Source organism: Sceloporus undulatus, chromosome 1 (genome assembly GCF_019175285.1).
Source record: "Sceloporus undulatus isolate JIND9_A2432 ecotype Alabama chromosome 1, SceUnd_v1.1, whole genome shotgun sequence".
Classification (NCBI taxonomy): Eukaryota; Metazoa; Chordata; class Lepidosauria; order Squamata; family Phrynosomatidae; genus Sceloporus; species Sceloporus undulatus.
Window position 1 is genome coordinate 214,488,948 of NC_056522.1, and position 27,326 is coordinate 214,516,273.

Consider the following 27,326-nt stretch of genomic DNA (forward strand, 5'->3'; position numbering starts at 1 on the left):
GGCAGGGAGTCCTCCAAACTGCAGAGTTGCGCAGGACACAACAACCAAGGCAGCAGAGGTACAGCCCAGCAAACAGCACAGTCCAGGGACCTTTCTTGGGGGGCGTGGACGAGGAGGGAGCCGGCAAGCCGGTTAATATGCACCGCTCTCACCGGACACACACACCCTCGCCCTTCCCCTAGGTGTTCCTCAGCTAACAGGCAGTGCTGTAGATGGTCCGGCAGGGAGTCCTCCAAACTGCAGAGTTGCGCAGGACACAACAACCAAGGCAACAGAGGTACAGCCCAGCAAACAGCACAGTCCAGGGGCCTTTCTTGTTGCTAGGGGGTTGTAGTGTTCTAGTGCAGGAGAATGTCTACTAAAGCTGTCTAGCAAGAATTCCAAATACTTCATCATACTGCAGATACTTAGATCTGCAAGGATGGGATTATATCAGTTAAAGTGCTATTAAACTCTGCAACTGTGTTGTCCAGTAATGGATAGGCAATTAGTTCATTCCTTGGCTTGTTTGAACATTCCTATCTCTTATTTTTATTAGGCATTTCCAAGGCAGTTTAGAAAACCTAACTAAAATAACAATATAAAATAAGCCAGTCACAAAAATTAAAAAAAAATCACAGGAAGAGCAGCACAACTGTCATCAACTAGCTGGACAATTAAAAACATTGCGTTTCTCAGTGGATACTTACTGAAATGAAGTATTGCATCTGCAAAAGTCTTGTCCCAAGTAGAGATGGATGTCAATGTTGTTTGGTGTTTTTTTTAAAAAAATTAAAATTATATAGGTGAAACTGAAACTGAGGATCATTTCACACTACACAGTTATAGCACTTTGAATTTATAGCACTTTCAACTATGATGGCAACATCCCATGAAATCCGGGGTTTTCCAGTTTAGGACTGAAAAACATCAGCCAGGGAGCTCCTCTGGGGCCTCTGACCGTATTACAAATGCCAGGATTCCATAGTAAGCAGTCAAGGCAGTCAAAATGGAAGCAGAGTGCTATAACTGTGTAGCATAAAGGGGCCCTGACATATTAATCCATTTATTATTCTTGGGTGTGTTTTATTCCTGGAAGTGGGGGAGGTTAATCGAAATAAGTGAAAGAGTAGGCATTTCTAGAAAGCTAGCTGACAGCCTAATTATGACAACCTTCTCTGTCAATTTCTGGATCTGCCTCAAAGCAATTACAGTGTTGTGGGGCTTTTTTCGTTAGAGTCCAAGCATTGTAAAATTCACATGGAATCAAAAAGTTACTGAGTGGAAAAGCATTGTCAGCACTTTGAAAGTGCTCTAGAAGAAACTGTCATATTGATCAGCAAATCTCCAGCAGTGTCAGTATGTGGGGCAATACATCATTATGTGGTTGTTTTTTTACTTCCAGAATAATCAGGATTTAACCTATGTAGCTTTTCTTTTATTTGAATTATGAGGGTGATGTGTGTATTGAATGGAATGTGAATACACACATACAGACTCACATATGTGTGTGTAGGTGTGTGTAGAGATAGAAGGAAAATAAATGTGGAAAGTGGGGAGAAATACATAGGATATGAACACAGGCAAAACATACACATTCATGAATGTTGACTTTATGTCCAAAGCTATATTTACCTGGAGTTAACATGCATAGAATATCCCATGTATATCCAAGCTTGCAGTAGAAGACCTTTAAATAAAATAAAAGCAAAAAGTCCAACCACATTGACCACCAATTAAGTTCAAAGTAGCAGAAATATAATTTAAAAGTACAGCTGTATCAACAAGGATCAAACATTATTTTAATTCCAAATTAGTATTTAATAATCCAGACAGACATACTAGACCTTTGGAGGAGATGAGCACCCAAATCATACACACTAGTACACCAGAGAGAAGCACCACCACTCCAGAGCAGAGGGGTCTGTAGCAATTTCCATTATCCACTTGCTGTGGCCTCTCTTTTCTAAGAATGTCTGCTTGCTAAGAAGATCATCTACATACCTCCCCAGGTACTTAGCCAGCAGCTGGTTAACCAACATTGCCATCATCTGCTCCGCTACCTGAAAAGAGAGATAATAGGTTGCCTGGGTAGGAATTCTATTCCCAGGGAGGACACCATCCATTAATAAGTAGGGCATTAATAAATAGTGGGAGATATGGAGTGACAACACAGAGCTATCAACATGAGAGAGGAGAGAGCCACAGAGTGTTGATTGCCCCTAAACTGACCCCCATCTCAAATACTCTGGAAGGCCTTGGAAGTAGGCTCCTGGGTGGAAAATGTTGCTGCTTGATGCCAGGTCAGTAAATGGAAATTATCCAGGACCCTTGATCCTTGGATCCTTGAAATGATCCTTGGATGAGCATTCCAACTTGGCTTGTATTACAGACATCTGGTTGGATGAAGATGGGGCAGGAGGTGGGGTTACCTTTCCCAGCTTTTCCCAACTGGGTTCTCCAGGGATCAGCAGACAAGGTCTGGGGGCAGGAAGGTGGTGTTGCAGTGGTCTATCAGGATTCTATCTCTCTCACCAGATGCCAGTCTCACAGTCTGCTGGATTTAGAATCATAGAATCATAGAGTTGGAAGAGATCACAAGGACCATCCCACCCAACCCCTTGCCATGCAGGAATACACAATTGAAATGTTACAGAAATCAATATTAATAAACCAGTTTAAATGATGGGTTCTTGAACAGAACAGCAAACAAGCAAGGAAGACTCAGTTTAGTAAAGAACACAATTTATTTTGCTAGCAAGATCTCAGTCTAGGATTTGGATCCTGATTAACCCCTGAGATAAAGAATAAAAGTAAAGTCCTCCTTTTTATAGACATCTTAACAAAGACTTTCTGTGACAAAATTCTATTGGATGTAAACAGTTTTAAACATATAAAAATTCATTCAATCAGGACAAAGAATTTTGAATATATCAAAATCTCATTACTTATGCATTAGCAACCTATGCCACATTCTAAGTTTTTCTCTTATCAAAGGCCTCTCACCAAATATCACGCACTCAGTAGTCTACACATTCCATGCAAATCCTTTATCAACATACATTATTCTGACTCAAAGTAGACATCCTGCACCAGCATTTATGCTTCAAAATATGTCACGTCAACTTTTTTATCCATCTTGTTAAAATTTCTACTTCAGCAAACTTTTACTATGGTTAAGTTCACCCTTTTTGGCAGTAATTGTTTGGGTCCTTGTTTTTTCCCCTTTTTGTAGATGAGGACATTTGCCTTACTCCAGTCTGCTAGGACTTCTCCTTTTTCCAAAATTCTCCAAGATTATTGCCAGTAGTTCTGAGATTACTTCTTCTAGTACTTTTACTGCCCTTGGATGATGTTCAACAGGCCCTCAAGACTTGAATTTGTTTGGAGTAGCTAGGTATTCATGTACTGTACTATCTCTTTACCTATTCTCTACTGCATTTCCAGAACTGCATCTTCTGCGCAATTTTCCCCGGGTTGAGCACTGTTCTTTTCAGAGAGGACTGAGGCAAAGAAGGTGTTGAGTAGTTCTGCCTTTTCCTTGTTCCCTGTTACCATTTCAGCATCTCTCCATGCAGCAGTCCTACCATTTTATTGTTCTTTCTTTTGCTATGGACATAACCAGAAAAGCCTGTGCTAGCTATTTGTCCAGACCTCCGAGGGAGAGAAGATCTGCTGGACTTTCCCCCTTCCCCAGTGCCATTTCCTTCTCTTTTTGTGTCTTGTCTTTTTTAGATTGTAAACCTGAGGGCAGGGAAATGTCTAATTAACAATTTGTAAGCTGCTCTGATAGCCTTTTGGCTGAAGAGCAGGGTATAAATTATTATTATTATTATTATTATTATTATTGAATTCATCTTTGGTGATTGCTTCCCTTTGCCATTTCTTATACATATCCCATTTAAAACTTAACTTAGGAGCTATACATACAGCCCCTAAGGGATGGAATGATGCTGCCCCTTTCCTAGCTGGATAAGGATTGTGGCTACCTCATGCTGTGGCCCCCATCCGGTCTTTCAAGGGTGCAAAAAGGAGCCACAAAAAGTGGCTCTTTTGGCGCCCTCAAAAGGGTGCAATAGCCACATTGCCACAGCTATAGAGCACTCCTTTGGCACTGTGTCATATGGATGCAGTGCTGGAGGAGCGCCATGGCACCATGTGCCATGTGGAGTGGGGTGTGGCATCAGGATGCCCTGGGGGGCAAAGTCAGGCATGCATCGTGGGGACGCTACAACCCGACTCTGCCCCCATGCCAGTTTTAATGGCCAGGGTGTACACTGTCTCATTTAAAAGCTCTTTAGTCATGCATCCTGATTTTTTGAAACCTCTCCCATTTTTCTTCCTAGAATCAGAATTGTAGAGTTGGAAGAGACCACAAGGGCCATCCAGTCCAACCTCCTGCCATGCAGGTACTCTCTATCAAAGCATCCCCAACAGATGGCCATCCAGCCTCTGTTTAAAGACCTCCAAGGAAGGAGACTCCACCATACTCTGAGGGAATGTGTTCCACTGTCGAACAGCCCTTACTGTCAGGAAGTTCCTCTTAATGTTGAGGTGGAATCTCTCATCTCCTTTTTGGAACTGTTTGAAATTGCGCCTTTATTACTTCACTTTTAAGAAACTCTCATCCATCATGAGCACCCTTCCTTTTAGTATTCCTGACTATAAGATCACATCCAGTATTTCTCTAAGTTTACTCAAATCAGCTTTCTTACAGTCTAGAATGTGTGTTTGATAACACTTGGCTTCCCCTTTCTGCTGTATAACAAACTCCAGGAGAACATAGTTGATCCAACGTAAGTATTCCACCCCATTAACCAAGGCATCACTGTTGGTTAGGACCATATTTAAAGTAGCTGAATCCTTTGTTGCCTCTTCCACCTTCTGGACAATTAAATTGTCTGCAAGTCAAGTGATGAATTTGTTAGACCTTAATTTTTTGACAGAGTTTGACTTCCAGCAAATATCAAGATAATTGAAATCTCTCATCTCTTCTTTCTGAACTGTGTGGTCATCTAGTCAGGAAGGCATCATTCAAGTCCTAAGTCTGGCTTGGGAGTTTTCAGTAGGCCCTCACAATGACATCACTGTTGTTCTCCTGCCCTCACTAATTTTTAGACAGATGCTCAACCTGGGTACCAGGATTTAAGTCATCGATCTTAAGCCATGGTGTAACCATCCTTGACATATAATGCTGCTTTCCTCCTTTCCTGTTTGATCTATTTGTCTGCTATAGGTTATACCAATAATGAGAGTCATCCCATCAGGTTTCAGTGATACTTATATTATATTATATTATATTTTTATATTATAATATATTAATTACAGCATGTTATATTTACTGTATTAAGAGTTCAGGTTCATTTCCCAAGTTCTGTTCATTATTGTAGTGACAACTAAGACCATGGGCCATTCCCCACATCCTTAGTTTTTCCCTCCCACTGTTGAGTTATTGTACTATTCACCCAGTTCCCGCTGTAACATTTGGGCTATTATCTCCAGCATTTCATGAACTTTTGCCCTTCTTCCCCTATATATCTCAGTTTAAAGCCCTCCTGATCAGGTTTGTGATACTCTTATCAAAAACATTCCTGCCAACTGATGTGAGGTGCAAGCCATCACTTGCCAGAAATTCATCTTCATGAGTTTGCAGACCGTGGTCCAAGAAGCCAAATTATTCATGGTGGCACCATCTGCAGGGCCAGTTGTTTACCTCTGCTATTCTTCTCTCCCTTTCTGGGATGTGTCCTTCAACTGGAAGGAGAGAGATCCATCGATATGATCCTGTCCTTGCATTAAAGTCATCCATAATAATAGGGAAGCCATAAGGGAATTCAGCCATCTGTTCTGAGTAACAGCATTCAGCCTTAAACCAAGCTGACATAGCATCATCTCTACAGGCTATTAGAGTAAAATACACATTGAATAAAAGTAAGGTCAAATTAGATGACAATAATTTCAAGACCAGGGTCAATATGGAAGAGTCATAGTACAGCATCAATAATCTCCTAGCTACTCAGAAAAAAAAGTTCTGGGTTTTGCCAAGAGAAGATCAAATTCTCATTGCCCACAGGGAATAATGGAATTGAAAAGATGGATTCATATACATATCATGAATTTATACACATACATGAAGCTACGTTATATACTGTGTTATATATTATAAACTACATATTACATATAACTATATGTTGTATATAGTTATATTAATATATTAAAATTATGTATATTAAAATATATGAAATCTAAAGTGGAACAAAATGTTGGAATAATAAACCACTTCTTTTTCACTTGTTGTTGTGTGCCTTCAAGTCATTTCCAACTTATGGCAATCTAAGGCTGTCACAGGGTTTTCTGGGGCTATGAGTGTGTGACTTGCTCTACGGTGGCAATTTTTTTCCAGCTGGTATCCAGGTTTTTAAAATTAAAAATATCCCACAGATATGAGGTCACAATTTGGTTTACTCTCACTAAGACTCTCTTGAAGGAATCCAATCTCTTTTTCTTAAGTTAATATTTGGTGGATCTGCTCTTTACTTAGAGTCTGGCTTAAATTCCCTAAAATGCCTGGCATGGACTTACTCTATCCATTTTTGGCTCCACTGTTACTTTACACTTAATTCCAATTCTTGGTGTTCAAGGCAATGTCAGACTCTTTCAAATCACCCTGAAGGATGGCAGTGGTGTGTAAAATCACCTTGGTAGGCTTATCTCCCTCCTATGGACTTGGATAGGGCCAAAGCAATGGTCAAACAGAGGTTAATGGATATTAATTACCAAGAGCTACAAGGACATTGCTCCCCTCAGTTGCACAGTTTACCATGCCCTCCTTACATGGATTGAATTTCTTACCAACTCCAGAGGTTCCTGCATGAAAAGGATTATTTAGATTCCTTTCAATCTGGCTTTTGTTTATGGGACAGAGACAACTTTGATTGCCTTGGAGGATGACCTACACAAGGAACTAGACAGAGGGAATGTGTTCTTGTAGGTTTTGCTGGACCACTCCATGGCTCTTGATACCATCAACCATGATGTCCTTCTGGTTCAAGATTCGGGGGTGGGCTTGGGGTCACTGTTTTACAGTGGCTTTAGTCTTTCTTGGAAGGTGGTGTTCTTGGAAGGGGATGCCTGTTTGACCCACTGACCACAATCTGATGATTTTCCTCAGGGCTCAGTTCTGTTTAATATTTACATGAAACCATGGAGAGAAGTCATCCAGAGTTTGGGGGTTCGGTGTCATCAGTATGCAATGACGCACAACTCTCTCTCCTTGCCATTTGATTTGAAGGCAAGTGTTTTGTCAATAAACTAGTTTCTGCTGTCAGTAATGGACAGGATGCTGCTGAACTAATTGAAACTTAATCCAGACTAGACAAAGGTGCTACTGGTCACTCAAAAGGCAGAAGAGGGAATGGGGATACAGCCTGTTCTTGATGGGGTTACAGTCCCCATGAAATCTCAGGTTCTCAGCTTGAGTGTGCTCCTGGATTTGCATCTGGGCCTGGATGTCCAGGTTTTGGTTGGAATGCATGTGCACAGTTAAAATTAGTGTGCCAGATGCACTCGTTTCTTGAGAAGGCAGGTCTGGCTATAGTGACGCATTCCTTAATTACACCCCATTTGGACTAATGTAATGTGTTGTACATCAGGCTGCATTTGGAACATGTTCAGAAACTTCAAGAGCTCCAAAATGTTGTGGGCTGATGCTTGGGGCTGGTTACAGGGAACACGTGAATCTCCTATTGAAACAGCTCCATTGGCTACCAGTCTATTTCGGCAGTCTGTTTCCAAACAGAATTCAAAGTGCCTGTTTTGACCTTTAAAGCCCTACACGGCTTCGGTCCAGACTATCTGAAAGACCTGTCTCCTTACCTAAGCCAGTGTGAGATTTCTCTCAGTCTCATCACCTTTGAAGACTCAAGAGAGAGCCTTCTATGTGACTGCTCCCATGCTGTGGAAGTCACTTCCGTGGGAGGTATGGTTGCCCCTGCTCCCTGCTTACTTTCTAGTCTTATTCCATTTTAATTGTGGAACAGTACTGTGTGTGTAGAGTGGTGTGCTGTATTTTTAAATATTTACTGGAGATAATGTTTTAAATAGGTTTTAAATGTTTTAACTGTTTTTGATCGTATTTTTAAGATAATGTTGTTTAATTCTTTGTTAACTTTTATAAATTAATGTTTTCACTTTATCTTTTTAAATTATTGTATGTCACTTTTAATCCCATCTTGGGGGAAATGGTGGGATATAAATTCAATAAAATGAAATGAAATATGCCACAAGGAAATGTTTGCCATTATTCTACAATCCTATTTAGTTACAAATGCAAAACTAAGTAATGTCTCCTAACCTGACACACATACCCCAGCCCACTTTAAGAACCAGCAGCCATATCTGGCAAAGGACGTCTGTTCAACCACTGATCAAATCACAAGGAGGATGACATTTCCAAACCACCTCTGCCTGTGAGCAAGGCTGTGACAATGAATTGCAAGAGAGTTCCAGCTTCTGATTGCTGCAGCCTCGCTTGCTAGTGAGAGATGGTTGGAAATTTATGTAGTCTTGCAATAAGACTGTGCACTCTTACAGAATGTGGAACATTAATAGATCCATAACTGTAAATTATGAATCCGTAACAGCAGTTTTTCCAACCAATATCTGTTTTACATTGCCAGGCTTCTCTTCTTTCTAGAACATTTCTTCCTACAACTGTCGGGAACTATTTTAATTTGAAGATTTCAAATCAACACTTTTTATGGAAGAAACGGATTGATTTATAAATACCAAAATTAATTGTGTTCACATACATTAATTGTATCCTCAGAGAAACTGCAAGCCAACAAGTCGAGTTTATAAATGTGTAGTGGAAAGCACTGCATTTGATGTTAATGAAGTTAGTGGTGTGAGTGGAACGAAGTGTTATATTGCCCTGGTCAAATTAGCAAATAGGAAATGGCCCTAGCTTCAATATCTAAAACCTCTTTAGACCTAATGCTACAGTTGGTCTAGCAAAAATGAATGTTTTGCTGTACTGGAGGCATTATGCCTTCATAGAAAGCAGCTGCTTACTTCAGCTAAATGTTGGCAACGTAATACAGATAATACTTCCTTGTGGCACATGAGGTATGTTCAGTGATTACTCCTTTTTGGTTGGCTGATGTATCAGTGTACTAATTTTGTATCAGAAAAACCTCTGGTATTTCCAGATGCACATTGCATGTGTTCTTGTAAATTAAGTTCATCTGATATGAAATTTAACTAAAAATCAACATTTTTGGTTCCTGAATGCTTTTACTGTTGCAAAAAGACTTGTATTCCAAGGTTGGAAAGATAAATATTCACCATTTGTAGTTCAAAGATTAGAGGATCTTACTGCTTTAGGTAAACATAAACAAACATTTTATAGATGTCAGCTTCAAGAAAAGTCGTTTTTAGAAATATGAAACCTTACCACATACCTCCTCTATACCTCATTAATCTGCTCTAGCCATTTATGGTAGGGATACTGAACTGTATTGCAACTTGCTGCTTTTCTGTAGTAATTTTGCTATTAGCATGCTCCACAGTACCCATGTCATAGCCTCCTCCCCTATCCACCTTTTCTCATGAGCGGTTCAACAGGAAAAGAAGGTGGCTATGCCACCCCCCGCCATTTTTCCCCATCTTGTGTAGATGAAACTGTTTACTTTTGAACTTTTGATTTGAACTTATGTAGTCGGGTGTACTTTTGCATTTTAGCCATTTCCTTGCCCCCGCAATATTATCACACCTTTGCATTGTGGTGCCAACATAGTAGGTTGCTGTGAGAGTGAACTTTTCAGATCAAGCACGAAGTAGTCTGTGGATTCCCTACACAAATCTCCTGGAGAATTCTGAGAGAGGAACTAGGTGGTTGCATCCGCAGCTACCTAGTAATGGAGTTCTCATGGAAGGAAGCAGGGTTGAAGTTCTGTAGCAGAAAAAATGCTGTTTGGTGGTGCAAAAATAAGTCATTCATGGATTATTTCAAGCATGCAAAAATGAACATTTGCCTAGGCACTACCACAGAATGAGGCAAGGACAGCAACGTCATGTGGTAGGGCATGATTGTCAGTGGTTTTGTCAGCATAGTGTTGTGGTGTGATAAAACCCATGGTTAATTTCTATTAATATATTTGCCTATCCCTTGTTCATATCTTATCTGTTAGAACAGATTTGTTGATATGGACCAACATAACTATCTATTTTTTTTATTCTTGGGTGAGGAGTTGATATGATGGGGGGGGGGGCATCCGCATGTCAGAATTTATCAAATCACCACTGGTTTTCTCCCATTATAGCTACATGATATGTCTGATATGTCTACTTCCATGATAAATATGGAACATGGTACTTTTTGTCTTATGTTAACAACATGGTTTTAGGGGTACATAGTGAGAGTAATGTGAAACAGTGTTCTAGGTAGCAAAATGTCACATCACCTTATTTTGCCTCTTTTTATTAGTTAATACAGGTTGAGTACTTGGGATGCAGTGGCTTAGTGGTTAAGATGCCAATTCTGACGATCAGAAGATCGGAAGGTTGGCAGTTCAAGGCCCGACTGCTGCATGATGGGGTGAGCTCCTGTCACTAGTCCCAGCTTCTGCCAACCTAGTAGTTCAAAAGCATGCAAATAAAGTAGATAAACAGGTACCATTTTGCTGGGAAGGTAATAGCGTTCAGTGCAGTCATGCTGGCTCATGACCACCGGAGTAGTCCTCAGACAATACTGGCTCTTTGGCTTAGTAACAGAGACGAGAACCACTCCCTGCAGTCAGTTATGGCTAGACATTCATTTACCTTCTTATCTATTTTTTTTACAGGTTGAGTATCCCTTATCCTGAACTCCGAAATCCAAAATCCAAAACTTTTTGAGCCACATACCTGTACTGTATTTGTGAGGCTGGAGAGAGACACAAGGATCTGTGAAATGTGTGGATTCGTGCCAAGCACTATGCTTGGAATCCACCATTTCACAGAATTTGAGTCTCTCTCCAGCTTCGTTACTTCTCATTAGGTATATGCAAACACATGTATTCCTAAAATGAATTATAGAACACTTCTGATCCCATGCATTTCAGACAAGGGATAAACAACCTGTACACATTTGGCCTGATAAATATTAATATAAAGATAGCTTTACTTTGTAGCTTTACCCAAAGATAATGCTAAAACAATTAATCAAGGGATGCTAACATTCTAGAATTGAATGTCTCAGTTATTGGAAAGACAAAATTTGGAAAAGTTCTTTTTTTTTATTTTATTTTTTTAACTACAAAAAAGGTTCAGGGGGTGATTTTCCAGCATTCCTCTAAAAAAATCAAGGCCCCAATCTACAATCTAGGTGTCTATATTTAACAAACATAAAAGTGAATATTAAGGGAGATGGGTATGTTACAAAGCACACTTTCTAATTCATAAACTGTGTTCTAGCTGAATAATATATTTCATCATCAAGGACTACAGAGCAAAGGAACTTTAATACCTGAGGCTGGAGACCATCCTTGTAAGGTACAATTACAGAGGCTGTGTCCTATTTTACAGAGGACCATCCTCTTTGTGAAGGCCACCTATGCTTGAAGGGCTATGTAGGCCACATCAGGTTAAAGGAAAATAACTATATTAAAAAGAGAGAACTCAGAGGCTTTAAAGTTGGCCATCAGTGGTCAGTATCTCATAGAAACCTGAGCAACACACAGGTTACCCGACCACAGTCTTACTTGTAGGGGTATAAATCTATCCTAATTTCACTCTTGAAGGAAGCAACAATTTTAGTAATTCTGTGCAAACTTTGCACATTACCTTTAGTTGAAAAGAGGGTTTTTCATGCAGGAAAAGCATTTTCTGCACAGAAAATAACATTAATGTATAGAAACATTCTGTTCTTGCACAGAAAATGTTGTTTACTGCATGAAAAGACTACATGTGAATTTTTCACAGAATAAGTCAGGAACTATGAAGATTCTCATCAGTCCAAGATTCTCCTCATGAAGATTTTCTGATATTCAATAAACAAGTTTTACAATAATTTTTCAAACATTTTTGAATATTGTTTCTCTCCCTACTTGCCTGTTGGGTAGAGATGGAATGTGCTTTTCTTCAAATAATAGCAATTCTTTCTAAATTTACATCTCTCCAAAAGAAATAGGTAGGCAGGGAGAAATGTATGCATATTTTATGCAAATATGTTCTCATTTCTCATCTTTGGTAAATGTATCAGTGGCCACCTTAGGTATAATGGACTAAGTCTAAAAGGGCAATTTGGGAAACGGAGTCTAGAACATTGATCCCTATGAGGTGGTAGGACATCTCTAGGTTGGCCTGGCCTGATGCTGATACTAGAGATCCATTTACCTGACTAACCTTGAAGGTCCAGGACCTTCTTCAATGACCTTAGTGACTGAGCTGGAGAAATAAAAGAGAGACAGACAACTGTGTGGGTTCTGCTACAACTGGCAAAGGCCCTACTCGGCTCTGATGCTCATTTATCTTATAACCACTCAACATAAAAATATTTCTTCTTCCCTACTGAATAATAGGTAGCTTCTGTCAGGTCATTCTAGTACCAATCCTCACACTGACAGAAAGGAAAAAATGTTTGACTACCTTGCAGAATTGCTTTGCTCATGGTTGATGCAGATGTAGAAGACATTTGTGTTTGACTTTGGTGACAGTGCATTAAATTACATACTGTTGGTGTGGATCTCTATTTTTATGCTTTGTTGACATTTTTGAGCCATTTTTTAATGTACGTATGTGTTTGTGTCTCATTTATGTATGCACTTTGTTTCACACATTTAAAGGCTAGCTGTAGAACACTGCTTAATCATTACAGTCTTTATACAAGACTATTAACAAGACTGCTTTATTTTTATTTATTTTAAGAAACTGAATGCTATCTGTAAATCCAGTTTACTTATATTTCAGATGGCAACAACCTTTCCAGAGGCTCTTCATCAGGTAATTCTGTTCACCAAAATGTTATTTGCACTACATCTTTTCCTTTTATTTTGGTGACTAGTCCAGCTTTTTAAATAGTTTCAAAACATTTACTGAACCCAGAAATGAAAGACACTTTTAAGAAGAATAAATACAATGGTTTGCTGAAACCACTCAAAGCTAAGCAGAGAGAGGAGCATTTCCCCACTGCTTGTTATGGGTGGCTTTGACATTTCATTATATTCATTGTTGGTGTATTCCTTCAAATAGTTTATAGCTTATGGCAATCCTAACACTATCCTAGGGTTTTCTGAGCGAGATTTATTCAGAGGAGATGTGCCAGTGTCTTCCTCTGAGGCTGAGGGAGTGTGACTTGCTTAAGGTCACTCAGTGGGTTTTTGTGGCTGAGCGTAGATTCAAACCCTGGTCTCCTTGTCATTTTATTTAGTCTTCTTAAAAGTAATTTTCCAAGCCTTGGTTGATCCTTATGAGATCTCACCTCCTCTGATCTGAAGGTTTACTTTAGTATGCATAATAAATGATCCACCAAGCCAAATACATTCACTATACCATGGACTACCAGATGCTTAATAACTTCACACAGTCCAAAACTCAGCAAAACTAAGATCTTTCTTCTGGTAAACAGATGGATAACTAGGTTTATCTGCTCATTGAGCTGCATTCAGTCTAGTGATCTCAGGGCTAGATTACTTGCTAAAGTGATAATTCCCCTCCCTTCTCCAGCATCTCTTTTTGAGATGATACATGTCCTTGTCAAGTTAAATTGAAATTGATTGCCCATACTCATTGTCCATCAATTTCACTGTAATTTTTCTACATGGACTTGTGATACCCAAAAAGTTATTTTGTCCTTATCAAATATGATCTTGTGCTGAAATTAAAACTAATGTAGACTTCCCCTCACTTGAAGTCAAAAGGAAAGTGAAGAGCGTTGAATGGGTTAAAAATCACAAACTATTTCTGGCTGAGAAACCAAATTAAAATCTGGAGTTTACACCCATTTCACTCTCCTCACTGATTTTGTATATTTTCTTGGGGCCCTTTTAATTCTCCAAACAGAGAATGCTCTTTAGCCACTATTTTCCAGTCCTAAATCATGTTCTTCCATTTTCTCATATCCCTTAAAAGTGAAGATAAATAAAAAATGGACCTACTTCTTCATTGCAGACAGTATAGTCAGGTGCCCATGGTGAGGACTACTCCTTATCTCACCACTGTGGCAACAAATATGGGGACCTCCAGTTGTCCCACAGCTGCCAACTAGATGTCCTTATAGTTCATGTATGAGATGCTGTCTTCCTAAAATATCCACACCTAGACATTACCACTTTGAACCACTGCTGCCACCACAAATACCACATGTCTGAACACAGCCAACAGCACTATTGTACCATCCCTAGAGGCACAGATGTATAACACAAACATAATTTACAAGTTTAGTATCCCTTATCCAAAAATACTCCAAAATCCAAAACTTTTTTTCTTGAGTGGCTGAGCAGTTTGACACTACTTTAACTACCATGACTCTATTCTACAGAATCCCAGAATTTGTAGTTTGGTGAGGTACCAGAGTTCTCTGAGAAATGAGGCTGAATATCTCACAAAGCTACAAATCTCAGGAATCCACTGAATGGAGCTTAAAGTGGTGTCATAGGGCCTTATTTCTGCAGTGCTGATACATCTGATGAGGAAGATTCTTTAACTCCAACTGAAGTTCATCTCTTCAGTGATAGACCCCCAGGGCAGCCAGTGGCAGTTCATGGGATAGATCAATATTAAGGCATCTTGCCAATTTTCTCTGACAGCTGTGGTTCATAGAGGGCATTTTCTTACAAAGAGATCCTGTCAGTTAATCAGGGGACAAATGGAATGCAGTGACAAGGAAATTTAGATGGAAGTCTAAAGGAACAGTGATTTGTGACATTTTTCCTAAAACCATAATTTCAACAAGTCCCTGGAAGACTCGGTGTGCCATGTTGAGTAAGATGCTTGGATCATTTTCTTTTGTTTTGTTGCTTCCCCCTCCCCTTCAGTTTACTCAATCAGTCCCAGTTGTGCCAGTGTGTTTCAAAAATGGGTTCAGTGCTATATGGCTTATGTTTCCCTATGTACCTCATTATGTCAATATTTAAGTGAGTCCTTTGGGAACTACCTGTGGTTTTTGGTGACATAAACACTAGATCACCTTTATATCTGTTGATCTGTATCTGTTGAGAATTAGTGGTATTGTTATTTTGGTGGTTGTTTCTGTTGTGTACCTTCAACAGAAGGTTTCCAGCTTATGGCAACCCTAAGGCAAACCTTTCATAGAGTTTTCTTGGTAAGATTAGTTCAGAAGAGGTTTGCCTTTCCTCTGAAGCTGAGAGTGTATGACTCGCCCAAGGTCACTCAGTGCATTTCCATGGTTGAGTGGGGATTTGAACCCTAGTCTTTCATAATCCAGTGCTGAAACCACAACACCACACTGCTCTCATATGATTTTGGTTAGGCTAGGAAACTGAAATCAGATAATTTAAAACAAATATATCACATCAGATATAAAATAATAAAATGGCTACTAACATGAAACATCAAGTAATATTAGTCTATGTAAGCAGCTAGTATGTTTAATGACCTCCACATTATACTGACTAATGGTATTGCTACAGTTCATAACTGCTCCCCACTCATTACTGTTCCATACCCTCCAGCATTTCACAAATGAAGACTGGGACACATGTGGTCAAACAACATCAGAGTATAGTCAGCATGGCAAAAGTTACTACTGATGAAGCTACAATGGGCTGCAACAGTTTGCTTTTGCTTGAACCTACTGAGGGCAAGATTCTGCCTTCTCCCCTTCCTCCTGTTAACTGAATGTGAACTACCTTTGCATTTTGAACTCAATTTGCAGCATCTGACAGTTCCTGGCCCTCACGCTTATCTAAAAAGACATGACACAAAAGGAGAAGGGGTGGCAGTAGGGAAGGAATCAAGTCCAGCTGATACAGTGGGCTCTGCAGATTCACTGGGGTTAGGGACACAGGACCCTTGTGAAAGTGGAAAACCCACAAATTTTTTTAAAAAAAACACTATTTTTTTTTTACCTGAGCACCTTTCTAAGAATCTCTAGGTCCTCCAGCACACCTCTGTGGTGAAGGTCAGCCAGAAGCTGACCACAGATTTGCAGTGGAGGACCTGCAAATACCTGTAGATGTGTTCTCTCTAGGAATCTCTGGGTCCTCTAATACATCTCCTAGAGGATGTTGACCATAGGGTTGTGCTGAAGGATCTAGAAATTCCTAGAAAGAACATATTAATTAAATCCATGAATAATCAAATCCACAAAAGTCAAAGCCACAAATATGGAGGGTCGACTGTACAGCCAGTTCTTCTCACCCTCCAAGACTGAGTGGTAGCAGTTAAAATAAAGGGAGGGCCTTTCATCTGCCTTTGGAGCTAAGCATGGTGGAGTTGTGCCTGCCTCTTTCCTTTTTTCTTTTTTTGGCTTGATGGCCAAAAGGCAAGCTTCTTTGAGAAGGGCATTCCAGAGCCAGCACCCACCAACTCTAAGGGCCCTTTCTCATGAACCTCTCCCTAATGTAACACATTTAGTATGGTACTCAGAGAAAAACGTCAGATGTTGACTTCAAGGCATGATGGATATATATCAGAGCTGGAATTCCCATGCGGCATAGGGAATTATGGGAAATAAAGTCTGAAAAGTAGCTGTTCTGTGCATGTGATAGCTGAAAGAGGCAATCCTTCCGGTCCAGAGCCCTCTCATTGTGAAGGACATTGATAAGTGATAGTATTGAACTTCTCAAAGAAATTCACTTAGAACCATTAAAAATAATGAAGTACCAGAATATTATGTATGGAGGGCTTGGGGAAATTGCTTTTTTTGAATTGCAGCTCCCAGAATCCCCCCAGAAAGCATGACCAGCAAGGCTGGAAGTTCCTGGGAGTTATCTAATAAAAAATAACTCTTCTGACCTTTCTTTATATTTGTAATACTTAAGACCCTCTCAGATGTGTTAAGTACCACCTGAAGTTTCAGAATAATTTCTAAAGACATTAATAAATATTCAGAAAAATGAATGCAGGAAACATTTAAAGCATGTCATGTTCTCCTTTGCTCTTTTGTGAAATACTGTGAACATTTTTGTCGTTTTCAGAATGGCATGACATGCCCAGCTGAGAAGGGAATATTAACAAATTAGATCTTTGAGGGGCTATAAGAATGATTTTTCCCCCTTCTTATGAGAGAGCCAGACATCTTTTCACAATCTATAGTGAGGTATGTTCTCCCAAATAGCTTCATTTAGGTTCAAACTTTCATGACAAAACCAAATTCTTCCTTCGTGAAGTTATGGTATATTGTTGAAGTAAAATTAAATTAACATAACAATATTTAGAAAAGATATAGGATAGAAAGGTTTTGTATGGAATGGGAAAAAAGTGTTGCTGTGAATGAAGAGAGCTACAAAATGGTGTCAGAACAGCATCACTGAATGAGACCAAAAGTCCAATTCATCCAGGACCCTTTCCACACAGTAGCCAGAGGTCTCAGAAGATTCCAGGAATGAGAATGTTCATATAGTTTAAGCCTGCATCTACAAATCCCCTCCTTTTCCTACCTCTGTACCCCATTCATGTCCATATCTCTCAGATGTTGTTTATTTTTCCACATGCTAAAATTCCTCCTTGGCTTTTTTTTTTTTTTTGTAGAGTTTTTTTATATATATACAGATTTTGGTAACACATTTAAGTCATACCCACTGCTTCCATGCATTCAGCTCTGCTGTGTTTTTCTATGTGTACATTTTAAATGTTTGTGTTTATCAGACATGCCTGCAGCTGTCCAGTAAATGTACAGATCCTGGAATGTGTCAGGTGCATTTCTAGTCTGGACAGTGAAAGCACAAGAGAGATAAACATAAAAAGTTAGCAGGAGCCCATTCCTATCCCAGAAGAAATGGACTGTCCTGCTTGTGTCCACCCAGTTAGTGGTGTTCAACAATTTACTCTGCACTCAAGGGACTTCTGTGTCCCCACCAGTCAATAGCAGTCCTTCCACTTCCCTTCAATACAGGTTAGAATGGCGTGAATTATACTGGGTTGGGATCCTAGGTTGAACCACCATTTGTGAGAGAATCCTTGCACCCTCCAAAAGCAGATTACAGATCCAGTCTGACTTGTTAGAAATTGTAGAAGAAAAAGGAAGGGTCTTCTTGTTGCTGCTATTGTGTGCCTTCTAATTGTTTCTGACTTACGGCAACCCTAAGGTTAACCTATCATGGAGGTTTCTTGGAAGGCTTCTTCAGAAAGAGGTTTCCCTTGGCATCCTCTGAATCTGAAAGAGTGTGATTTGCCTGAGGCCACCCAGTGGGTTTGTTGTAATGGTTTGACTCTGGAGCTCAGGATTCAATTGCCAGCTCAGCCTTGAAACCCACTAGGTGACTTTGGACAAGTCATGTATTCTCAGCCTCAGGGGAGAGCAGTGGCAAACCTCCTCTGAACAAATCTTGCCCAGAAAACCCTTTTTGGGTCACCATAAGGTGGAAATGACTTGAAGGCACACAAGAACAACAGTAAGGAAGGCCATTGCAGTACGAATGATCTATAGATCAACAACCTGTTAGGAGAAAGTTCACTGAAAACAAAACAAAAAAAGGAAACTGGTAATCTTTTTTCCCATTTAAAAAGAGGAGCAGAGATACTTATCTGGGTTTTCCATTTCATGCCTGCAAAGTAATAGCAATGAGCAACAGTCTTGCTGTGTCTCCTTTCCAGCTGAACTAGCAGTTAGACAGCTAAATCAGCAATGCAGCTGAACATGCAGCTGTATTAACCTAGCGAAGTAGAAAAGACCATCTGCACCACCATGAATATTACTAAAATAGAACAGCAGCAGGCAGCCTGGGGCGGTGGTGGAGTGGGCGGGAGGGATGGGGGTAGAGGAAAATCTTTTAGATTTTCCATTACAAAAATGCAAGAAAACCTTATGAATGATCCTACTTTTTGGACATGCAAAGGAAACTGATAAACAAAGGAACAGAATAAATGTTGAGGCATTGATGTAATTAGCTTGCACAATTGATTTACTAATTGTTTCTTAACTCAGTTTCATGTGTATTAGAAAACTCTGCTACGTATTTTTACTGATTTTTAGCTGTGGCTGGTTCTGTTGAACCAGCTGACAGGGGAAAAGCTTTCAATGCAGCTCCCAAAATGTGTCTCAACAGATCTATAGGTACTGATCGAAAATGGACTCCAGCAACACTTGTCAGCTACATAACATTTATCTCTCTTTAAATGATATAGACTCTGCGTATGTGCATACATATTTGTGTATATATCTGGTATCCAGCGAGTTGCCCAGTTGTGTCAGCAGAACTGGGAGGAGGCATCCTCCTCCCCTAAATCTGCTTTGTCTGTGTACCCCACAAAATCTGTTCAGAGGGTGAGAAACTCTCTCACACACATACTGAGCCCAGTTTTCAGGTAGCACAGACAGCTACAGAGGGGAGAGGAGAGGAAGTGAGAAAAGTTCAGTTGTGCTAGTGATTAGTTGTTAGGGCAATGTTGGTTTTAGGCCACAATAACCTTCTTGCAGGCACACTGACGGAACACACCATTACACATTTTAAAAAATGATCATGTGCTGGAGGGGCAAGGGAATGGAGCACCTTCATTTCAAAGGGCTACATATGCTGGGTGGTAGCACCACATAATTCTTACGTCCACAAACCCTGAAGTGCAATGTATACTTTCCAACTGGGAGGATACAGATTTCTTTTTGCATTGAATAACATTTAGAAAGGGTGATATCTTTGATCACCTCCCTAGTTCTACAGCCTGCTTGATTACTGATATCGGGAACAATGTAAGTCCATCAGAAGTGTTCACATAGGGTTGCACAACAGAACATGTATCTATGCTGGTGTGTCATTCGGCAGTGCATCACTTATGACAGACACCATATCTGAGCAGAAATTCCATCAGCAGCAAGCCTGTGTGAACAGATTAACCACACTGAAACAAGCATTTGGATATTAATCCCATTCACCTTGGAGACTATTTCTGTTGGGGAAGGGAGGAGATGAATGTGGAGAGTATACACCTAAAGTTGTACATCCTCAACAAATAAGGATGGATTCATCAGCCTTTTTCTAGCTAAAGTCAGTTTTTGTTAGGGATGTAAATCTATGCTTATTTCATTTTCATACATGTATGAAAGAAAGAAAGTAGAGGCTGCCTCTCTTATAGGTGATGTTACAAGAGTTTTGTGCATTTTAAATTATTTTTCCATGTTCACACTTCTTTGCAATTTTTTTCTTGCAGTGTTCCAAAAGACATTGTTCACTGTTCAAAATATGCTTTTAAGAGAGAAAAAATCCATGTTATGCAAATGCCATATAACTTTGAACAAAATTTTCACCAAAAAGTTATGAAGTATTTAATCAAAAATGTGTCATGATTTATCAGAAAACCTTTCTTATTGAAGGAAAGAAAATCTGCAGATACACTCTACATCTCTACTTCCCATTCTGTTTCATTTTTGCATCAATCTACCAACTTTAAAAATCACAAAAAATTATATTTACTGCAAATGCATAATTAAAGATATACTTTGAATATCTTTTCTCACAAAATATACATTTCAAAACATTTCCTCTCACATGCCACATTTGAAAATGTGTTTTCTTGAGTGCATTGGCTGAGAACTATGTCAAGCATCTTGGAAGTGTGAAAAACAGTGGAAAATAACATTCCAAACCATGTACGTACTTGTCGAATCATATTACTTCACACTGGAATTCACAAGGATCAATATTTTTATCTAAGGCCATGCATGGGCACACATACATGCATGTGCTCATGCACACATACACACCACTCTTTTGGGTGAGATGGAAGGTCCTTTGGGGAGTGCCTGCTCCCTAGTGCACTTTCCTTTAATTGGATGACTCTGTGAAGGCAGAGGGCACCTTCTCTGGTCCAGTAGTTCCTTGAAGCTGCATAAAAAACAATGGAGTGATGAAAAGCCATGAACAGCTGGAGGAAGAACAAATAGTCTTGAGCTGGTTCCCACATAGACAATTGATGGAAAGATTTTGGGAAGATACTAAACAAGGAGGAATAACAATAGGAAAAACAGAGTTGCATTAAATATTATTGGATAACAAGAAGGGAACTATCTCAAGACTATATAAACTATGCTTAAAGCTAGAAGTAGAGGAGAAAACCATGATTGAATGGGCCAAAAATGTTGGGAGAAATATAAAATTAGAAAGTTGGGAAAAGGCATGGGGAAAGGATCTCAATTTCACAGCTTGCATGGATATAAAAGAAAACTTTATAAAAATGCTGCATAGATGGTACCTCTCCCCTTCGAGGCTCACAGAAATATAAAAAAACATGGATGAGACATGCTGGAGATGTAAAACACATTATTGGTCTTTTTATCATATGTGGTGGACCTGCCCCACCATTAAGATATTTTGGAAAGAGGTCCATAGGGTTATAATGGAAATATACAAAATAAATGTTAAGTTAATACCGGAAACATATCTTTTAAATATTATAGAAGACAAAGAAACAAGAAAACAATTGAAACCAGTTATATATTTAATTTATTTATTTATTTATTTATTTAGGTATTTATATCCCGCCCTTCAGCCCTAATGGCTCTCAGGGCGGCTTACAATAATATTTTTAATCAGACAGTTCCCTGCCCTCAGGCTTACAATCTAAAAGACACGAAACAAAAGGAGAAGGGAATGATGAAGGGAAAGGGGATGAGGTCCAGTGGTTCTTCTCTCCCTCTGAGGCCTGGACCAAGGCAGATGGATTGGAGGGAGGGCTCTTCCTTCTTCCAGGCTAGTCCTGATGGAGCTGGACCTGCCTGGTGAACTCCATCTCAGGCCAGTGGATGGCTGTTATGGAGGGTGGAAATTAATTACCATGGCAAGGATCACAATTGCCAAAACTTGGAAGAAAAATGGCGAAATTGATGTAGATGAATGGCTAAAGCATTAGATTCAATAGAAATGGACATTACAACAGCGCAACTTCGAGATGAGGATACCTATGAGATAAATGTGGAAGAAATATGGAAACTGCTGATAAGCTATTGTGAAACAAGATTGGCCAGTGTGAAATAATGGTTCACATAGAGAATGAAACTTACATAAGTCTCCGATATGTGATAACGACAAGTTACATACAAATATTAAGTTAGAAAATAATATAGCGAGAATAAATTTGAATATAAAAACCACAAAGTAAAGGAATCTCCGGGTCAGAAAGGACTAAATTTTCTTATGATATTTTACCAAATGTTATATATTTCGGTAAAGAGGTAATACACTGTCTTGTACATTGAAACATAAATATTTACTTTTATGTTTGTGAGAAAAGGAAGGCAATACATTCAAGAATTGAGGAAAATCTTTAAGAAGTGCTGAATAAGTGTTCATGGGTATAATGTCAAGCACAGCGAAGGTTTGAATTTGGGGGGGGGGGGGGGGGGGGGGGTTTTTTTTTTGTGGGGGAAGAAACAAAGGGCCTGAACAGACAGGCCAAATTAGAGCTGCTTCAGGTCACTTTGGAGGTATGCTGTTTAAATGACACATGCATCTTCAGAGGCCAGATGCTGCGCCAAAGCTGTGCTTCAGTCCTTAGGACTGGAGCGTGGCTTTGGCATGGCTTCCAGCCTTTTAGGACGCATGTATCATTTAAACAACACACTGCCAAAGTGGCCCAAAGCAGCTCTATTTTGGTCTGTCTGTTCAAGCCCAAAGAGACCAATCTTAAGGAATAGTATTATTTGAATATATTTAATTTTGTTTTATATATATATGCTGTAATAAAGAGTATTTTTAATAATTAAAAAATGATGGAGTAGACTTCTATTTGGGGCTTATCTTTGTGATTGAAATCCAACCATTTCTGGAGAATCACCCATGCAGTTCCCAGTCTTCAGTTTCCAGATGTTGTTGGACCACAACCAAAATCCTTCACCCTTGGCTATGCCATTTGAGACTTCCAGGAATGGTAATCCAACAACATCTGAACACTGAAGAATCCTATGATAGCAATTGCTCTCTGAGAATGAAAGCATACAGCTATCATTTTCCTGCTCTCTTCTGATGCCCAGACTGACAGGTAAGCAAATAGTGGGGCATTCACAACTCCATGCCAGTGATATGCCCATGAATGTACACTGCACAGTGTTACCAACATATGCTGGCAGCATGAATTTAATGCACATGAATTACCTTTTATTCTGTGAGCTTTCACTTTGGGGTGAATAGCTCAAACTACTGATTTTGGCATGACTTTCTGCATGAATCTATGTGAGGATCCCTGCAATAGGCTCTCAGCCCTTTCTGGCTGGGTTCTCTTCTTTATCCATTGTATCCACACATAAGCAGCTCTGCCAGAAAGCAGGGTGGCCATTTCCAATTGACTTATATCCTAGTACATTTGGCAAAGGGCACAAAACCTTTTTTCTTTAAAGGAGGAAGAAAAAATGGGGCGTAGGTCCTTTGTGGTTGACTTTGATATAATATTAAAGTAATTGCAACAAATGACTGGAATTCAGTAAGGCAGTTACAAATGCATAACTTAGAGTTACGTATTTGTAACTGGTTCATATTCACAACCCCTATGTATGCCCTAGTTTGTGTGATACATAGAGACAATGAAAGTTTTCCAGTTCCCACTTTCCAGGTAGCAGCCACTGTGATCAACAGGGGTCTGTTCCCATGTTCATCAGGAAACAGTTGACTAATATTCCCGCCCACACAAGCAATCCCCAGCAAGAGGGGGGACTGGACAGAGACCTTGCTACTGCCTGTCAGGATGGAGACTGCTGACCAGAGGAGATAGAGCAGTCAGTCTGCTGCTGCCTGGTAGACAGAGGAACAGACTTCTGTTGCTTACCACAGCTGCTGCCTGGTAAGTGGGGATTGTGGAGCAGCCAAGCCAGAGACATTATGTAGTTATAGAATTATGGTGGTTATTTTGTTACATAGCTGATAGAGAATTCCAACCATTATGTTTATAGTACATTTGACCCTCCATATCCATGGATTATTTATACATGGATTCAAGCATCCACAGCTTGAAAATATTTTAAAAATATATAAATTCCCAAAAGTATACCTTGATTTTATATAAGGGACACCATTTTACTATCCCACTGCATATAATGAGACCTGAGCATCCACGAATTTTGGTATCCATTTCATTTTCAGGCCAAGTGTGTGCGCGCTGAGCATTCCCCATTTCCCAGGCGACTTCAGCATATGCTGAAAGCTGCCTATAAGGAGCCCGTGTATGGTGCGGGCTCACTGTAGTATAGAAATGTTAGTGCTAGTGCTGGTGCTATGTTCAGAATTAAGAGGCAATTAGGTTTTTGTGGGCATAAAGTTCCTCTAGATTTGGGAACCTTGATTGGCCAGGGTACCTGAAAACATGGAGAACCATGACAGACGTACAGTCTTGCAGGGAGGAAGCTGCACAATCAGTAAGGCTGATCCTACTCTTGCATACTTATTCAGTGAATAGACAGTTGGCCCTTCTTATACATGGATTTTTTATACACGGATTCAAGCATCCACGGTTTGAAAATGTTCCAAAAAAGTATGAATTTCAAATATCAAACCTTGATTTTCCATTTTTATAAGGGACACCATTTTGCTATGTCATTATATTTAATGGGACTTGAGCATCCATGTATGTTGTTATACACGGGGGATCTTGGAACCAAACCCTAGCGCATAATAAGGGTCTACTGTACAAAAGGCGTTTATATAAGAGAAAACACATTTTTCTTAGGTATTGTATATTCAGGGCTTCTTTGAAATACAGTACTTGAAAGGCTTATTTATATATCTTATTTAAATTCTAGAGGCACACAGGCTCTGTAAACCTTTTAAGATTTTGCAACTGAATAGCAATCTTTTTCTCTAGATACACTATTGTAATGTATTTCAAACAGAAGACGTAACATTTCAGAACCAATTCATTGTACTCATGAATCATGATGTCGATAGATAAATCTCTCTGTTAAAGATAAATATAAAATTAGAGGAGTTGGAGATAAGCTCAAGTAAACAGAAGGTCTCCTCACATATCTTATTAAAGGTGACCTTTTCTTAACCAAACATCTAATTCTGAGAAACTCATCATTGATTTAGGAGTGTTGGCATCAACTTAAAAATCACGTGGAAAGAGCATCGCAAAGCATGGTTTCTTGTAGAAAACAAGACTGTTGTGTCATGTGCAGCCCGGGGCCTGTCCAGATATTAGCAGAGTGAGAAAGCTGCCTCAGGCAACAGACTTGGGAAGTCCTGAAGGGGAAGCAATGTGTTACAAGTTGAGTCTCCCTTATCTGGAATTCGGAAATCTAAAATATTCCAAAAAACAAAAGCGTTTTTCATCGGTGGTTGAGATAGTGACACCTTTGCTTTCTGATGGTTCAATGTACACACACTTTGTTTCATGCACAAAATTATTTAAAATGTTATATAAAATTACTTCCAGACTGTGTGTCTAAGGTGTATATAAAACATAAATTAATTTTGTGTTTCGACTTGGGTCCCATCTCCATGATATCTCTTTATATATGTACAGGGCTCCCCCGGGTTACGAAATTAATTCGTTCCGCGGCGCCATTCGTAACCCGAAAAGCATTCGCAAGCCGAAGCCCCATAGGCGCTAATAGCGAAAGCCGCGATTTGGTGCGAAAAAGCGCCGAAAAGCACCCAAAAAAATTTCGTAACCCGAAATAACCTTCGTAACCCGGAACAGTTTTTTTTAATGGATTTTTTTCGTAACCCGGAAATTTCGTAACGCGGCGCATTCGTATCCCGGGGTACCAGTGTATATGCAAATACAAGTACAGTACCGGAATTCAAAAATCTGAAAAAAATCAGAAATCCCAAACACTTGTGATCCCAAGCATTTCAGATAATGGAGTCTCAACTTGTACTTACTTGCTTTGTAAGCATTATTCAAATTGTCAATACTGTTGCTGGCATTGTTTTACTGACAGGGAGAGGGGTCCCTCTTGTACCAAATACGTTGAATGATTTTGCATACTGAGTACCTTGACTTGATGAGTGAGGTGGGCAAAATTTGCTGCTTCTCCTCAGGCAGCAAAATCTCTTAGGCTGTGCCTGTGTGTCGCAGTAGTGTTTCTCCCAATAAATACATATAGTGTTGGCAGTATACATGCTTTTTTCAGTTAGGAGAAAGGCAGGATATAAGAAAATAAAATAATAAATAATAAATAGTTTGGGGGCTAATGGAGCAGAGGGAGACAATCAGTATGGGCCAGCCAGTATCAAGGGTAGTATTGATATTCTCACACCTCCAGTTCCCAAAATGTGTACTTGGGCTTGCCTCACAGCTGTCTCACAGTGGATGCGCTATCAGCATTTGAAGCTCAACATGTCCAAGACGGAGCTTCTTGTCTTTCCTCCTAAGTCCACCCTTCAACACTCCTTTTCTGTCTCTGTGGACAACATTTCTATTCAACCAGTTCAGCAAGCCCGCAGTCTTGGTTTTATCTTCGATTCTTCTCTGTCATGTATCCCTCAGATCCAGACCACAGCCAAGGCTTGTAGATTCTTTTTATACAATATTGCCAAAATCCGACCATATCTCTCCGCCTCTACGGCCAAGATCCTGGTCCATGCCCTAGTGGTCTCACGACTTGATTACTGTAACATCCTCCTGGCTGGGCTTCCTCTTTCTCACCTCCATCCTTTAATTTCTCTCCAGCATTCAGCTGCACGCATTATCACATCCACCCACCGCTCTGACCATATCTCTCCTTTGCTGGCATCCCTTCACTGGCTCCCCCTCCCTTTCCGCATTCAGTATAAGCTCCTGCTGTCAACATTTAAAGCCCTCCATGAGCTGGCCCCTCCTTACTTATCAGACCTTATTTCTCTTCACCTTCCCACCAGGGCCCTCCGTTCTGGTAGTCAAGGTCTGCTGTCCCAGCCCAGGATTTCCTCTGCCCCATCTAGGATTCGCCCCTTTTCACTCGCTGCCCCTCACTCCTGGAACCTTCCCCCCCCCTCCGAACAAGAGCCATCACTTCTTTAACCAGCTTCAAAACGGAGTTGAAGACCATCCTGTTCAGGGCAGTGTTCCCAGGCATTGCATAATTGTCGCTTGCTATTTGATGTTCTTTTGTTGCCTGTTTTATTGAATCATTTCCTGTATTGCTATGTATTTTATATGTCTTATCCTACTAGAGAGGCCCCTTCCCCACCACCACTCCCTTTGTGTTGTGTCTTTTTAGATTGTAAGCCTGAGGGCAGGGAACCGTCCAATTAAAAAGATTGTATGTACAGCGCTTT

At 39.9% G+C, this 27,326-nt stretch overlaps 1 protein-coding gene across 10 annotated transcripts in view; it reads left to right on the top strand.

Annotated features, from left to right (window-relative positions):
- KCNH7 (potassium voltage-gated channel subfamily H member 7) overlaps nucleotides 1–27,326 on the top strand; it is a 395,432-nt gene that overhangs the window by 239,254 nt on the left and 128,852 nt on the right. For 6 of the 10 annotated variants that reach the window (XM_042444665.1, XM_042444673.1, XM_042444685.1 and 3 more), the window contains exon 4: nucleotides 12,928–12,960. The exons of the other annotated variants lie outside the window; for them this stretch is intronic. In XM_042444665.1, coding sequence (XP_042300599.1) covers nucleotides 12,928–12,960 — 33 coding nt within the window. The remainder of the gene's footprint in view (nucleotides 1–12,927; nucleotides 12,961–27,326) is intronic. 10 annotated transcript variants of the gene reach the window in all.